The sequence below is a fragment of the Botryllus schlosseri genome, chromosome 14 (genome assembly GCF_051294905.1).
Source record: "Botryllus schlosseri isolate E-star chromosome 14, Bs_hap1, whole genome shotgun sequence".
Classification (NCBI taxonomy): Eukaryota; Metazoa; Chordata; class Ascidiacea; order Stolidobranchia; family Styelidae; genus Botryllus; species Botryllus schlosseri.
In genome coordinates, this window is record NC_137249.1 from 24,139,737 (window position 1) to 24,156,259 (window position 16,523).

Consider the following 16,523-nt stretch of genomic DNA (forward strand, 5'->3'; position numbering starts at 1 on the left):
AAGCACCGTTGGCGCTGTTTGTTGAAGAGGTGTGATGCTTTGCCCGAGAATGCTCGGTTGCAGATAGCATCATGCATCACATTGCACAACTTCTGTGAAGAGAACATGGACTACGCAGAGTTGCCACCTACAGACGTAGTGGATGACGATATCGAAGCTACCAGCATTGAAAGTGATCTGGAGTCTGGCATTCGTGTACGCGACACGCTCAAAGATGCCTTGTTTTGATTGGACTTGACACGGCTGACGCGCATACAGCTTCCTGCTAAAAGCAGTTTATCCTAATAAATGAACGAAGAAACACTTTCGTCAATGGCTGAATAGGACTTTATCACACCAGACATAAGCAAGACCAGAGATTGCAATAGGGCTAGTCAAGTAGCCATAATCACAAGCAGATGCCTCTACACATTTTAGCTCATTGACCTAGAAAGACTGATTCAAAACAGTTATTGTAGGTGAGTCCAGTAACGTCACGAGTCAATTTAAGCCTATCCCCATGCCATATACGGTAACGAAGACTTCAGAGATGAGATGCTTATTCACTTTCGATCACTACATGTACGGCACGAGTTGAAGCCTCTTCTTCATTTTCTTGTCTGCTGCTGCAACAAACAATTATAGATTTGGCAAATCCACAGCAAAGAAAACATTTATCTGTTCTGAGAGCTGGTAACGCAATTACTGGAAGTAATAATAACCCTTTGTGACTGCTAGCATTGAGGCGAAATTTTCTACAACTTTGATTGCCTGTCACTATCATTTACATACCAATAGTTCAAAAGCTGCATAGGGTATCGGAGGAAGTTAGGTGTTTATAGTCACTGACAACTTACATTGAATAGCTTTCAGCTCGACTTTCAATGCCAAGTAAGCTTCGTAACATCTCAACATCGTGCTTCCTCTCTTTCTCATTTTCTTCTGCCTGAAAATTTTCAAAGTTTGTTACACACTCATCATGGGAAGTATCGTGGCAGCTCATGACAAGTCTTTTGATGAATGACTCACCTGAAACTGCATCCACTGTTTAAACCTCTTGTCTTGTCTGTCTTCAGCATTCTCGATCATTGTCTGTATTGATTCACCTGCATAAAATGACACTGTTCACAAGACTAATGGCAAGAAAGTTAGCTGATTAGTGATTACATCATGATAACACAAGCTTCACATAAAACCATGACTGCATATAACTATACACCGCTGCCTATAGATAACAGTGTCACTATGTATCAATCAGACGGTCTATATTTACTTGAAGCATCTAACTTCCTCTTTCTTCTTGTCTTCACTTCACTGCTGCTCGAACTAGTACTCGCATAAGAATCTGAAACAACATATTAGGTTTGAAATTAAAGGAATATAAAATAATATGACTGCTTGCTGGTTTGTCTCAATCTAAAGACTTCTATAAGGAAAATGTCATATCTGTGACATACTGTGTGTGTTACACACTTTTTACCACATTTTTGTCACAGTTGTAAAAATGAGAGCGGTGTTGTTTTTAGAGCAAACTCCTTACACTTCTGCCATTCCAATAACATATCTGATCCATCTTTGTTCAACTGCATCACTTGTAAAAAAAACTTACCATCGAGATTATCCGAGGTTATCAGCGATGGTATAGTCAGTGGGTCTTTCCCAATGGTTTCATTCAAATCTTCATATACATCAGCAATGGACGCGGGAGGATAAAGGTCGCCTGCTTCACCGCTGCTGTTAACTTTGTCTTTATACTTTCTGAATTCCCGCTTAAGGGCCTGTAACTTTTTTAGGCAGCAATCTGGAGATCTCTCCCTTCCCAGCTTGTTCAAACTATTCGAAATTATGGTGAATATTTCTTTATTCGGTTTTCCGACGAGTGTCATGGCCTGAATTCTCTCAGTCTTCCACTCCTGCACCAGTTTTACAACTTCCTGCGGTCTCCACAAAATGCCACGGCTACGCATTACATTACCCTCCATCTACTCTGTAAAGATATTGGATAGTCAGCGCACGCCCAAACCAGGTTGGAGAGCAGATTTGACGGATCTCGCACCAACGCCAAAATACCGTCCACCGCAGATGTAACTTCGCGTTAAATAGCGCGATAACGAGCCCGCAAAACGGCTAGTCTTCGTAACCACGCTCAAGTATGAACGCTCATGTTTTGAGGCCAAGATATCAAAATCACTCGAGTGTGAACGCCAAAATTTCGTAATGGTTCGAGAACTTCATGCTATGTGAACGGGTTGGTTTTGACGACTGGTTTCACAATAGGTATCAAAACAAACGATGAACGCAGCCTAAGTCTCTTCGCTAGTATCGATGTTATTATTTTATAATCCACGTTCAATAGGGTTATAGGTCGCCAGTTCTTTGGCATTTTGGCGTCTCCCTTTTTGTATAGCAGCTTAACTATGCCCTCATTCCATGTCTTGCACGTTGTGCCAAACATCAGTGCAGTGTTATATAGCTCTATCATGTGGGTTTTCAGCGTCAGTCAATGTTTACTGTAAAACTCTACCGGTAGTCCATCGCTCCCGGGTGTTTTACCTCTATTCATATTTTTTATGACATGATGTATCTCGTCCCCTGTAATTGGGGCGGATATCCTGTCATGATCGTCTATATTCAGATGAATATCTGCGATTTCATCTAGGTATAGTTTCTGTTTCACTGTGTCTAATTCCTTCTCTGGTTGCCATAATTCTTGATAAAATTCATGCACTCGTTTTTTAACCTCGGCCGGTTCTTTACATATCTTTCCTTCTTTATTTTGAATACTATGCATTTTTGTGTCACTTGCCTTGCTTTAAGCCTGTCGAAGAAGTACTTCGTCGGCTTTTCTTCTTTCTCGGCCTTGGTGACTTTTGCTTTTTGTATTACAAATTGAAGTTTTCTCTTCTCAATATCTTTCAGTTTTTTTTAGAGTCTAATCTTTTCTTGGTGATTCGTTTCATCTTGTATTTCATCTAATCTTTCTTTAATTTGATCTTGTCGTGATTTTTCTATAAGATTTTGTTCTGCCGCTTTTTGTTTTAGTAGATTTTTTATCATAGATTTGAGCTCGTCCCACCACTGAGCTATGCTCTCGTAGTGTGGTTTGTTCAGCTCCATGAGTTCCACTATATTTCTTATCTCCTCATTTATATATTCTTGTTCTAGGTGTTCTACGTTACACATCCACGTGCCGCCCCCCCCCCCATTTTCCTCCTCCCTCATTTCCCAGTATCAGCTGCATCATGAAGGTGCGATCGGAGATTGGGTTTATCAGGTAAGTGCACCTTTTGATGTTTTTGTTCACCATTTTGGCAGTGTAGATATTGTCTATTCTGCGTTCTTGTTTTCTTGTGATTTTTGTGTATATCCTTTTTTTATGTGGATTCCTCCATCGATATACATTTCTAATGTTGTTGGTGTTAATGAAATTTTTCCAAATCTCCGCAGCCGGGTTGGTTTGGCTCGGTTGAAATTTATCATCTTTTTCGCTTATGACAATATTCAAATCACCACATATGACGGCTCTAGTGTATCCTGAATCTATACGTGTTGTCAACTGCTCATAGAATGCTGTCTGGATTCTCCCAACATTTGGAGGCTCGTATATGTTCCAAATCTCTGTTTGTGTACCATTTTCGTCTTCTGATTTTCTGTGCTCTATTTTCTATTATTACCTCATCCTGGATTTGATATTGTTCTAATTCTTCACTTGCGAGTATTGCAGTTCCTTGATAGTAGTTTTTGATTTGTTGGGTTTTCCCGTCCAGCCAGACATCTCTTATGTCTAGGCTATTTACATACACTTTATACTTATTTTCGTCGCACCATGTTTTTAGTTTTGATTTATCTATTTTATCCGTTTCGCACCGGCGTGTCTATTTTTCGACATGCCGGTACGAGAGAAGAGTACCGTAATTGAAACCACGATATATTACATATTAATCGTGCTAGGTCGTTGATGTTCATTTCTGTGAATAGATATTGTTCGTACAAGTTCATTGATACCTTGTAATTTGATATTTATTATATCGAAGACGTCAAAATCGTATATCAAACGCCGTGGATAAATATGTTGCAAAATACACTGTGTCGGCAATTTGCGCGTCATTGACCACTCTCATATAACGTTCTGTATGTTTCGTTCTAGCCGTCTTCGGGCATAGTTGTTTCATTATGTGAATAGCTAGTGTCCATACAAGTCCACACGTATCTTCATATCTGATATTAGTTACACCTAAGCTGATCAAAAGCTATGTGATAGGCCGCGTGACAAAAATATCCGCCGACGCATCATTTCGCAGACACGCGCGTTCCTCATACCCGCCATATACACTGTCGTTAGGTTGGTTTTATTCGTCATAACCAGCTATAGTTTGTTGCTATGAATAGCGATTGTCAGTTTCTGTTTATATTTTGCTAAAGCAACTATACTAGTTAGTTCTATACCGCTCAAGGTTTCATTTGAAAACCGGGAAGCGAATTCCGTCAGACTACCGTACCAGCTTCAAGCACATGGCTGAATACCCGTCACATACCGTGAAATATATCGTGTTCTGGTAGCCATAAACATTCATAGATTGTGTCTGTGAATTGTTGTAGCCTATATGATTCTAAATAACGGCTAATGGTTAAATATAATTCGGATTATTAGAATACAATATCATAGATACACTATAATAGCCTGAGGCCGTTGGGTTGCAGGAGTTTTCAACAAAGTAATTAATAAGATTGAACCCGCCCGAAGTGAATAATATGCGATAAGCTCATGAATGTATGTATATTGTATAATGTATATTCTTATGCCATGATCAATGTTCAAAATTATAATTATACTTGCTGTAAATTTTAGAAGAAACCACTTGCTCAGACACTCACCAATATTATTAATCAAATTCATTCATTTATGCACAAAATTTTCGCGCTTCGCGCGACTAGAATCCCGGTGCACTCCCATTTTTTTATCACATTCATATCACCGATTTGGGCTCGCCCGTGAATCGGTTGCCCAATCCAGATATAGTTCGCAATTGCAGGGATGTGTGCGTCTCTGAATTGTATGTAAAAATGTAGTGCCGTGTATGATGGACGGATATGTGGTCTGTCTCACTGGGAGAGTACCCCTAAAATCACACGAAAAAAAATTCAGCAATTCGGCCTGCCTTATGTTCATGTTGTCCTGTCCGGTCCGCCGGATGGATAAGTTGCCCGCCCCTGGTGTAAGTAATGCGATGGTGACTTGGCACTGGATTTTCCTGTGCGAGAGGGATATTTTTGTTAACTCGCGGACAACGAGGTATTTTCAGGAAAAAAATAAATTAGATTAGAACTAAAATTAGAACATAGGACCATTTCACAAATTAGATTAGAATTAGAATTGGACATAGAAGCATTTCACAAATTAGATTAGAATTAGATTACTTCATTTCGCTCTAATTTAGTGAAATTATACAACTAGAATTATCTAGTTGTCCAAGTCTGGTCAATAGACCTCGGTCTCTTGTCGTGCGTTATTGTCTGATACATTCTCTATTTTTTTCACACAGATTTTGTCGCGAGCACACAGCTCTCTTTTTATTCTGAGTACACAGCTCTTTTGAACCTTCGCAATCGGTCTAATACCGCTTTATTTCGCTTTATACAGCAATTCTCCTTTGCCTGCAGCCTTTGACGGAGGCTCTGGCGTGCAGGCTCGCTGATTGTCTTATTTCACTATCGAAACCATGTAAATCTAGCTTTCCGATTGTCGCGTCAGGTTGAGACAATGGATTCAGACTCGCCGTTGATAATCACTATATTTTCGGTGTTTTGGCTGTAGTTGTCCAGAAAAGGATCTTTTTATTGATATTATACTTGATATGTCTTAGTTATTTGCCAAGCTAACTATTGACACCTTTTTGTCGAAGAATCCCGAATTTTCAAAATTGCAGTACCGGTGCTGTTATTTGCCGCTATTACTGACCAGCGGCGGCTGATTTATCGTAATATCGTTTCCTTAATGGCACTGATTTGTGCTGTTTCTGATAAGACTTTTAGGGTGGAGACCAAAAGTTTTACCTTGAAACAGACGCTGAACGCCGAAAACACGCTCACGTAAATCAGTCTGATATTCTTAGCTAAACGGTGACCAATGTTAATGACTGTGACTGGTTTAGCGGAACCTGAAAATTAAACAAATGTGCTGACTCATGAATCCACGCGCTCGCGAACTGCTTGAAATACGTCATCCTGCAACGCCGTTTTACCAGAACATCTCAACTATACCACTGTTTGTTTTTGTATGAAAAAATACGATCGATATCGCCTGCACGAACATGGACTGGCTGGAACATGTCCTTTAACTTGGATTGATTTGCTTCATTGCTGTTTGATAACCAAGTAGTTGCCACCAGCAGTGTTGCCACTCCCTCTAACTTTACACCATATCATGTTCTTGCAGTGTTTTGAACCAATAATATATGAATATGTGCAGCCTAGTCTCATCACCGTTTCTTCAGGATAGAGGGGGTATTTGCCTCATATTCATGCTGATACAGGATTGTGGTCTACAGGTCTATGGTATTTCCGACTAGCTGATGCGACGAGATATTTCCCTCTTACCTTATATTCGTGTTGACGACGCAAAGAGAAAGCAATACTCTGTCATTGGTCGATCGATGCAATTTAATCAAATTCAAGAACAACTCAAAATTAACAACAGTAAAATAATATGATCAACAGACAAACTATTTAGCTAGAAAATTCATTTCTCCAACTGCTTCTTCATTACATCAATTTTAAACCTATAATACTCCATCTGTATTCGATGGAGTTCAACTTGACGCAATCTCTCTTCTTCCCTCAGTTTATTTTCTTGCTGGAGGTTTGCAAACTGGCTCTGTAATATTTTTTGTTTCATCGTTGTTCCCCTCCGCGAGTGTGTGGGACGATCATCAGTTATCGCAGCCTCTGAACCGAACCAATCTGCTGTTTGACAGATAGAGCCTGCGGTAGTGTGGCCTGAAGTACCGGGCTCACTGGTCCGGCTCACACCAAGAAAACTATCCGAAATTTGCCCAGTTTGATTCAATGGGCCATCGGAAAGCAATTGAACTGTAAACGAATGGAATAATGAGTTAATGACAAGGCCTTTACTTAACATTTCCAATATAGCCATGAAACTATACTCACATGAAACATCGACGAATGTATCATTATCGTCGTCGTATTCATTCGTAGGACATGATATCTGCTGCGGTATTAATGCTGAAATATTTTTTTTTACTTTAAACACGGAAGTTTCAGGATATCCCTGACATTTTTTTACATATACCTTCAACTTCACTGCTTAATGGATCTGGTTCAAAATCCATAAGACCTCCCCCTGTTTTTCTAAGCTCGCGTTTCCTTGATGCATTATCTTGTTTTGCTTTAGTCTACATGTTTTTCCACAAGGATTGCAAGTTCTTGTGGTACGAGGACACTCTCGGCCCATCGCATTAAAGTCTACAGTTAATTCTGCCCATGCTTTGCATTTTTTTTGTTGACTCTCTCTGTCTGTCTTCTTACATTCCAACTCCCTATATTTTTTCATTAACTCGATCAACAATTGTCTCTCGCTCCGGGTGTAATTAATAGATCTGTTCCTATTCATCTCTCCTGTCGTATCTAAATAACTGCTGAAAATGCATAATAAACATTGATAACTTCAGAACTGAACTGAACTGAAAGCTATAGCCTAGTACAAATAAAGAATATGTACATTGTACATGTACATGTAATTCAAAAGTACTCTTGCAGAATTTGATTTCGAACAGTTCTGCCTAACGTTGTAGCGGTTGAAGGGGGTAGAGCTGTTGCTTCGACCAAATCCTCCAAGTACTCATCATCATCATCATCCAGACGTTGGCGTGTTGCGATGGCAAAGTTGTGTAGGCAGAAGATTGCGACAATAGCTGCGTGTGAATTCTCCAGTGCCATGCGTAAAGGTGTACGGAGGGAGCGAAATCTCTGCTTCGAAATCCCAAAGCTTTGCTCGATCCTCGATCTTGTCTTTGCATGAGCATAATTGTAACGCCGCTCTTTTTCTGTGGCTGGTGCACACACTGGAGTCATCAGATGCCGTCGCAATGCATACCCTCCATCTCCCAAAAGCAACCCATCATGCAATCCTTCTTCCAATTGGTCCCGAATTATTGAATTTTCAAAAATGCGACTGTCGTGACAACTTCCAGGCCACCGACAAACAACATTCGTAAATGACCTACTCGCATCACAGACTGCCTGAACATTTATCGAAAACCAACCTTTGCGATTACGATAAACCTCGGCTGATTCTCCTCCTGGGGAAACTATGGGTATATGAGTACAATCTATGCAACCAATTACCGATGGAAACTGACTGCTTTTATAGAAATCTGCCTTTGTTCGATCTAAATTGACAGGGAATTTGCTGAATTGACATTTCTGTCTTGCAATACACCTCGAAATCCTGTGTACTATCCGTCCTGCGGTTTGGCGGCTTACACCCATCAAGTCGCCATCTGTACGTTGGAAGTGACCTGTTGCATAGAATCGCAATGTCAGTAGTAGCTGCTGTAATTTTGGCACAGCATGCTTGTGCTGGTTCAGTTCTAAATCGCTTTCAATTACTGTTAAAATATCCAAGGTTGATTTCTTGCAAAATCTAAATCGATCTTGCTCCGAATCTGAATAAATATTTTTTGAGTGGATTCTTCAAATCTACCAGGTAACAGCGTTGTGGTCTACTCTCCTCGCATAATTCATCCAAAAGCTCAAGTACGTCCATGTCTGTCAACTACCTATATAATATACTTCCTGAGTTGAAAAATAGTCAAGTCGAACTGTTATACATGATCGGCTACTACTACGTAGGATGATGGTGCGATAGCCTACTGTATCAGAATGATAACAAAGTCGACTTGAAGAAAATGAAAGTACTGCGGGACTCCTGAAGTGTAGATCACCTGCGGCCCAGCGGCCGTACCAGAAACAACAACAATAACAACGCAATACGATCTCGTATCTGTCACGTCACACACGTTCAGTTTAAATTACAAAATGATCAGGTGAGCTTGTGCCGCATTCTGCGATAAATGAGCGGCTTAACAGTTAAACCAGCGAGGGTAGGCGGTTTAAGGATCTGAGGTTTAGCGGTCGCAGATTTAACAAAATCACACTTTTGGTCACCGGTAAGTCTAAAATAACGCGCTAAGCGCCCAACAGCCGCTTAGCGGAACTTTTGGTCTCCACCCTTAGTTTATTCCCTAAATACAGCGTTGTTTCAGCACTCACAATCGTTGTTGTGTGCCGGTAATTTCTGCAAACGGCATTTGTATATATATGCGTTGCGGCAATCTTTGGCGAATAGCTGCTGCTCTGCTGTTTTGTATATATACTTGTTCTAGTTTTAGTTGTGTTATCAAACTGTATACTTTTTATTTCAGGTGGTTCCCGCTGGTTGTTGGACGAAGCCGCAGGCAGTACTTCAGCCTACGCTTATCACACTATGTTGGAATCGAAAAGCTGCACCGCCGCAAGTCTGTGGAGGCTACGCACAAACTTGTAAGTGAAATACCGTTAAAAGAACCGGGTAGACCAGTCTCTTTACAGTCATATACCCCAATAGTTTTATCAGAATCGAATTTATGTCACAGTTCTATATTTCACCTCCCGTGTTAAAGAGGGAACCTAGGTAAGTCTTACCACCAAAAAAACTTTGGGCCGATAAAAATCACGTCCTGTCTAAGTTTTATTTGTAAAGCAACGTTTGCCACAGCGGCAAAACCGCAACTAGTGTTAACTCTGAGAAACAATCTAGAAGGCACCAGACATGGGGTGATTACTTCATGATTGTAATCGATTGCGATTTAGATAACTTCTGAATGACGCGATTACGATTACGATTACAGCAAAATCAGGAAGTAGTCGATTACGATTACGACTACATTGGAAAAGTAATCACGATTACTCACGATTACATTTATTTTGCATCTTGGAATCTATGTTGGAAGACAATATATGGATTGTTGGTTACGTCATAATGTACCCATTACCGAATTTTATAGAGTTCAATTTATCGCGCCCAGTGAATTGCATTCTAGCCAGGGCCATAATTGCCGCACCCCAAATTTCCCAATAGGGTGGGGAGTGAGCTCGAAGGGGACTCCCAAAGTATTTCGTAAAGCAACATAAGTTATAAAGTATTTTCGAGAGATCTAAATAACTTGAAAATCTCTAGATCAGTGATTCCCAACCGCGGCTCCGAGCTAGCCTACTTGCGGCTCCCATTGACGTTGGAAAATCCAACCAAAATATTATAAAATCAATTTAGAACAAACAAAAAAATTGATATTAAAAAATTACACTTGCTTGGCTTAGAATCTGGAGTTTATAATCAAGGGTGGAGACCAATTCCTTTGCTGTCGAGTAGCGATTCCCTACTCAGCAACGATTTCGTTACTGAACTCACGTCAAAAAGTATGTTCACACTCAAATCCGTTTGGATCGTCACTCAAATTTAAGTCTGCTCATCATCAGACTTAATTAGGTGCAGGTGGTGTTCCAACACGTTTTACAACGCTATCTGACCATCAAACCAATGGATCATTTGACTTGATTGTTAAGTTGAACGGCCGCATTGACGGAATGAATGCTTTTTCCCCGTGATGAAAATGTCTTCATGTCCTATCGTAGTTAATGTGGCCACTGACCATGGTAATTTACAACTTGAGTTGCTACACATACATTCACATATAAAGACATGACAATTTGTTTGTGCGTCTCACGAAAGTTTTTCTTCTAGTCTGCTACGCTTGAGCCACTACAATATCGTTTGATTATAAAACAAATTATATACCTCACGAATTAACAACATACACTAAAGTAATTATAACAAAATACCAGAGGTTATAATTATGAATTACGTGCCCCCAGCTCTACATGTAGGTAATTGTGTGTCGAGATGGCGCAGTGGTATAATCCACGGCTACAATGCCATTGGGTTGCGGGTTCGAGTCCGACCGAGGTCGACTTCAGAATTCCTTTCTAAGTGTTGGAGGTTTATCTAGGCTTCTCGTCGCCGCCTCATCCGCGTAAGCGGTGTCTTACAATAAGCCTAGAAGTGGGCCGTGCTACAATTCGGCAGATACGGAATCAAAAATGCAGAGAATTGGCCTGGTGTAACTGACCGTTGTAGTCGACAAACACCAAGATAACCTCAAACAAACAAACTCTACAGGATCTGACCATCGGGTGCTGAGAGAGGATTAAAAGCAAAAGTAATATAATGCAATTTTCGACGAAATTCAGTCTTCAACTTGCGATTACTACCCTATAGGGGACGACTTGCTGTTTTGGTCCTGATTCCAGCTACAACCCATGCTAACATGATATATAAGCATCAAGATATATAAGCTCATGGCCATGGCGGCAGGCCCTAATGTTGAGTAAAGAATTGTGAAATACCGGTTGGCGCCCTTTCAAGTAGAGTCACATGAGAATAAGACGAAGCGAACATAATATTCTGCCTTCAACTTAATACAGATATTGTACTGCAAGCGGCTGTTACGAGAAACGGCAAACACGGCTCGGTTTTGATATATATATATCACCAGCTGTTGATTTTTACTGCTTCGTTGTGGAAATCGCAATGTTTTATTTGACGAGTACAAAATTTCAAATCTTTGTCCGGTGTACGTACGTACTATAGATAGGCCTATTGCTCGCCAAGCAGCTACGGTCAAATTGCGTTCAACTAAGCATAAGCATAACCAAGCATCAACCATAAGTTACTATTTGAAACTAGGCAGAGCGGAGATAAATTATACTGCTGCAAGCTAGTTTTGTGTGGAACGTGTTGATAACATGATATACAGCACGGCGGGTGTTCTTACAATGACACTAATGAACGACGTACGTACATCGAATATCTATTTAGTGTGGATGGATACTTCTTACGCAATGACGCGCAAAGCTAACAAGCTGTTTCTGACGTAATAATGAGCTGTGGCGTTTGAAAATCAGACGTTTGTGCTGTCACGAGCCTGGTATAATATCTCTTGCTTGTTCACGAATGTTCAGTTTATGTCATAGTCCTTGCAAAAATAAAAAGTAATCGTTCTTTCACAAAGAAATCGATTAGATATTGGAAGCAGTCGATTACGATTACTTGAAAATGCTGTAATCGTCGTAATCGATTACGATTACTAATCGCGATTACCCCATGTCTGGAAGACACCTGCCACAGCAAGAGATGCTATCTTATTTTTTTAAGGGTAACCTGGAGGAACCGCAGTAAACCTCCACCCTGTTACGCTTGTGACTGACTATGTTTTACACATAGTGCAAAGTCACAAGCGCCGTTATAGGGCCCTTTTGTGTCTCAAGTACACAAAAGCACCCATCTCGGTGTTTGCTACCATTTTACTTTCCCTTCTTAGTTGCGTCTGGTTAAGGGGTTCAAACGGCTGTCACAAGCAGGCTTTGGCTGGGGGCGTCTGCGGAGGCTTGTCCCGCCGCCACCATACTTGTGACTGGGATACTGGCCAGTCAAGCTGACACAGATCCCGGGTCGGAGCATGAAGGCCTGATGGCCATACTTCTAGGTGTGGAAGTGATTGGAAGTACCGGTTGTACGACGAGGGTTTCGCGCCGATCAGCGCCTCTCTGGTCGATGCTATCTTTTTTTTTATACACATCTTTGGCGATGTCAGTTACGCTGTCAAGAAGAGTCTGTAACACGTCTCCTGATCGCAGTGTCGCGTAAATCAGTCCCGCCGGTGGATGCTGTCGACACGGCGGAATCGCAAACTACGGTATACAGATTGAATTTATTTGTATCGACATTTTAGAGCAATAAATTATGGCGGAAGGCCGGCCGAAAGAGAAAATATAGGAAAATGTGTCGTAGCCGGGAATCAACCCTGACGTTTTTACCCGTAGCGTAGGGTATTTCACATGACAGTTGAAAAATACCGAGCGCACTCGGTCGATGCATATTTTTTTTTGGGGGGGGGGGGGGATGACGACGGTCATCCCAAATTTAATTCAAATAGAATTTCAATACAAGAAAATGGCAAATTAGTAAATTAGTCTATCAAATCGCATTTCTCATTCGCAACATTCATTCGGTAAAGTTTCAAACACAAAATGACATTCACACTCGCATTCATACCCATACATCATATTCATTTCAGTTTCTTTTCCACGTTTCGTCAGCGTCGTCGTCATCATCATCGTCGTCCGTCCGCCGTTCGTCAGCATCCCTTCGTCGTCGTGTGTCCGTCATCCGCGTTCTTCCTCGTCGTTCGTACTTGTATTTTCGGTGGCTGTTTCCCCCTTTTTATGATAGGGGTTCTTCCGCCTTTTCTTCGAATTTTTTCAAGGTGTCAAGATGTTTCCAATTTGGTGTTTTTCTTATACGTGTCGCCGTCTTTCGTAGGATGTTTCGAATCAAATTTGGTTTTTCTTCTTCGTCGTTTTCGGTTGTTTTGTCTTCAATGTCTAGGTACCATTTATATTTTAGAATGACTTTTTTGAAGATCGAGATTAGGGCTATGGTGGTTTCGCTCGCCGTGCCTTGATGTTGCAGTATAAGCTTCGGCTCCCTGAGTCTGATGCTGAATATTATTTCTAGTTTTTCCAATATGTCTTGTGTGAATTTGCATTTACCAAACACATGTTGGATGTGTCATCTTCTTTACGACACAGTCTGCATTTGTGGGTTTCCATTTTTCCATTTTTAATTTTCAGTAGGTTACGTTTTTTCGTTTCTTTTTTTTAATATAAGGTTCATCCGCGACTTCTCGAGGGTGAGCCTATCCCAATGTTTTCTGGTTTGTTTGGTTTCGTGAAATGAGTTCAATTTGTTATAATTCCTTGAATGTGAGATTTTGCCAGAATGTGAGATTTTGCCAATCTTCTCTTGTCTAGTTTCATTTTTTTGATTAGCTCTACGTGGTCTGCCAGGTTCTTCTCTAATTTGAACTTGTGTGGCATGTCGTTGGTATAGAGCTCAGCATTTATTTTTCTAATTTTAGTTCCAAGGTAATACATCTTTATGTAGTGCCAAATTTCTGTCGAATGGTCTTGGTTTGCCATTTCCTTATAATTAATGATCTGGAAAGCTTCAGACAAGGTTGTCACGTAGGGTATTTTCAGTCCTCCTTCTGTCTTTTTTTTAATCAAAGTTGTTCTTTTGATCGTTTCTATTCTTTCTGGCAGGTATAGATATCTGAAGAATATACCTTCGATCTGCTTTTGAATTTCTCGGGGTATCTTTTTCACTCTTGCAGTGTATGCGATCTGGGCACACGCAAGGCTTTTTAAGACATTTGTCTTCCCCATCCAAGACAGGTGTCTTCCTCTGTAGTTGTTTAGTATTTTCTTTATCTTGTCAACTGTCTAGTATGTCATTTTTGCCAAATCGATATCCTAATATTTTTACTTGTTTGTTATTCCAGCATTCGTATTCCGAGCCTAATAATTCTAAATTCGATTTGTTGTTGGTACTTAGTATTTCTGTTTTCTTTTTGTTAATTTTCTGGCCTGTCGCCATTTCAAACTGCTTTAGGATATCGAGGGTCGATTCTAGGGATTTCCTATCTGTAGTGAAGACCGTGATGTCATCTTCATACATTTGGGTCTTTAGTTCTAGTTGCCCCAGTTTTAGGCCTTTGATATCTTTGCTATTCTCGATTTTCCTTATAAGCGGATCTGCACACAGGGCGTATAAAGGCATGCTTAAAGGGCACATCCTTGTCTAATCCCGTTGTTGATGGATATTTCCTCCGTGAGCTTTCCGTTTCTACTCTGCTCGAAGCTTCTCTTGTTTTTTGGATTTTAATTTGTAAAATTGTCAACCATGTTTAGCTTCCCTAGGATTTTTCCCAGGAAGGCATGGTTGACTTTGTCGAAGGCTTTTTTCTGATCAAACGACGTGATCAGGAGGGGTAAGTTCTTGTCTTTTGAGTATTTGATGGCAGCTTCAATAGTCTGTGCTGCGTCAAAAATTGATCATCACATACACACATTGATCATCCTAATGTGCCTGATCCATATTTTCCCAGCCGGATTCAATCTGAAGTTTTTACATCTTTTATATCAGTGACCACGTTCATGTCTCCGCATATGACCGTATAGGTTTTATTATTTTTGGTCAGTGCTTCAGTTAGCCTTTTAAAGAAAGTTGTTTGGGCTTTCCCTATTGTCTCTGGGGCATAGATATGCCAGATGTGAAATGCAGACGTCTGGTCCGAGCGAAGTTCTAGTGTTAACAGCTGTGCTCTATGTGGGATAATAATGTCGTTTTGGATCGTATATGTCTGTTCTAGTTCTGTTGTTGTTGTTTTTGGGGTATTCATGGTGTTTGTCGACTACTATGGTCATTTACACCAGGCCGATATTCTTTTTCATTTTCCGTAACTGCCGACTTATAGCACGCCCCACCTCTAGGCTTTTGTAAGACACCGCGTACACGGATGAGGTGACGAGGAGGAGCCTAGGTAAACCTCCAACACTTAGGTATCGGAATTCGGAAGTCGACCTCGGTCGGACTCGAACCCGCACCCATTGGTGTTGCAGCCGCGGATTATACCACTGCGCTATCTCGCCACCATGTTCTAGTTCTATTTTAGTTGGTGTTACGGAGTGTCACCGTTCCTAGATAGAATTACTTTGTCTTGCCATTTTGGCGTTTTGTCTAATGTGTTGATGTGAGTTTTGTAGTTGTATTTCGCTGCCATGTGTTCCAATTTCTTCAGATTTGTTTTATGCGCTTCTTGTATGTTTATTATATCATATTTTCCTCGTATGATAGTTCTTTCTAGTTTTTTTGCTATGACATTCTATCCCGTTAATATTAAGCGAGGCATGTGGAGTTTGAATTTGGAAGAGTCCTTGAAGTTGAAATTGATTTTTTATTTTGTGTTGGCCTAGATCTAGTTATTCGCTTCCTTGTTTTTGTGGAACAGGTTCTTATTTGCTGTTCCGTATTTCGGCTTTTTCTTATTCTTATTTCTCTTCTTCTTCCCTAGTTTGGAAGGGGTGTTCCATTTACTGGTTATCATTGCCTTCTCTTTTTCAGAGTATCGGCCGATTTCCGTTTCGTCCTCGCTGGACTGGTCATTATTTTTCCCCTCCGAGTCGATTTCATCGTCTGATTCTATTTCTATTTCGTCCTCTTCTGTTATGAGGCCCAGTATTGAGGCCCAGTATTTGGAGTTCTGTTAAGAACTCGCTGTTTCTGGTATCTTCTTGGTCTGCCTCAGTTCTTTCCTCTGTGGTTTCTGCCACTAGATCTCCTAACATTTTGTCGCTCGGCAACTCATCATTTTTTTTTTCTCCTGTAGCCCTCTACGGCACTTCCTTTGCTTGAAGTCGGGGCTTCTCATCAATCCCACTTTGGGATGTTGGCTTATAGTTATTCTTGTTTCTCGCTTCTGTTTTTTTTTTTCTTCATTTTTCTCGATTTCTGTGTTACCCGCTCTGTTCAGCGATGGGAATTCCGCCGCTTTCTCCGGGCATACACTATATCTGTGTCCTTCCTT

The 16,523-nt window shown here is 40.7% G+C and overlaps 2 protein-coding genes, 1 long non-coding RNA gene and 1 pseudogene across 11 annotated transcripts in view; all 4 read right to left on the reverse strand.

The window, feature by feature from the left end:
* The window catches only part of LOC145456561 (uncharacterized), a 390,319-nt gene that overhangs the window by 365,452 nt on the left and 8,344 nt on the right, over positions 1–16,523 (reverse strand). The window lies entirely within an intron of this gene.
* The window catches only part of LOC145456548 (trans-1,2-dihydrobenzene-1,2-diol dehydrogenase pseudogene), a 355,453-nt pseudogene that overhangs the window by 243,283 nt on the left and 95,647 nt on the right, over positions 1–16,523 (reverse strand). The gene's annotated exons all lie outside the window — the stretch shown is intronic.
* On the reverse strand, positions 442–2,587 carry LOC145455557 (uncharacterized). Of its 2 annotated transcripts, XM_080333541.1 has the most exons (5): positions 1,589–2,587; positions 1,253–1,324; positions 1,009–1,085; positions 837–925; positions 442–605 (listed from the first exon to the last, which is right to left on the reverse strand). In XM_080333541.1, the coding sequence occupies exons 1-5, from the start codon at positions 1,959–1,961 to the stop codon at positions 539–541; spliced, it is 678 nt and encodes a 225-aa protein (XP_080189667.1). In that variant the 5' UTR covers positions 1,962–2,587; the 3' UTR covers positions 442–538. The 2 variants fall into 2 exon arrangements, with proteins under 2 accessions (XP_080189667.1, XP_080189668.1); XM_080333542.1 differs by lacking the exon at positions 1,253–1,324.
* On the reverse strand, positions 6,619–9,231 carry LOC145455558 (uncharacterized). The gene is made up of 3 exons (XM_080333545.1): positions 7,289–9,231; positions 7,147–7,221; positions 6,619–7,068 (listed from the first exon to the last, which is right to left on the reverse strand). The coding sequence occupies exons 1-3, from the start codon at positions 7,326–7,328 to the stop codon at positions 6,719–6,721; spliced, it is 465 nt and encodes a 154-aa protein (XP_080189671.1). The 5' UTR covers positions 7,329–9,231; the 3' UTR covers positions 6,619–6,718.

What these genes read in the sequence shown, in the direction of transcription:
- LOC145455557 (XM_080333541.1), bottom strand. Translation starts at nt 1,961, where the DNA reads ATGGAGGGTAATGTAATGCGTAGCCGTGGCATTTTGTGGAGACCGCAG. An exon ending in AACCTCGGATAATCTCGATG is followed by an intron (nt 1,325 to 1,588) that starts GTAAGTTTTTTT and finishes ATGTTGTTTCAG; the next exon opens with ATTCTTATGCGAGTACTAGT. An exon ending in GAGGAAGTTAGATGCTTCAA is followed by an intron (nt 1,086 to 1,252) that starts GTAAATATAGAC and finishes CATTTTATGCAG; the next exon opens with GTGAATCAATACAGACAATG.
- LOC145455558 (XM_080333545.1), bottom strand. Translation starts at nt 7,328, where the DNA reads ATGGATTTTGAACCAGATCCATTAAGCAGTGAAGTTGAAG. An exon ending in ATTAAGCAGTGAAGTTGAAG is followed by an intron (nt 7,222 to 7,288) that starts GTATATGTAAAA and finishes AAAATATTTCAG; the next exon opens with CATTAATACCGCAGCAGATA. An exon ending in TACATTCGTCGATGTTTCAT is followed by an intron (nt 7,069 to 7,146) that starts GTGAGTATAGTT and finishes ATTCGTTTACAG; the next exon opens with TTCAATTGCTTTCCGATGGC.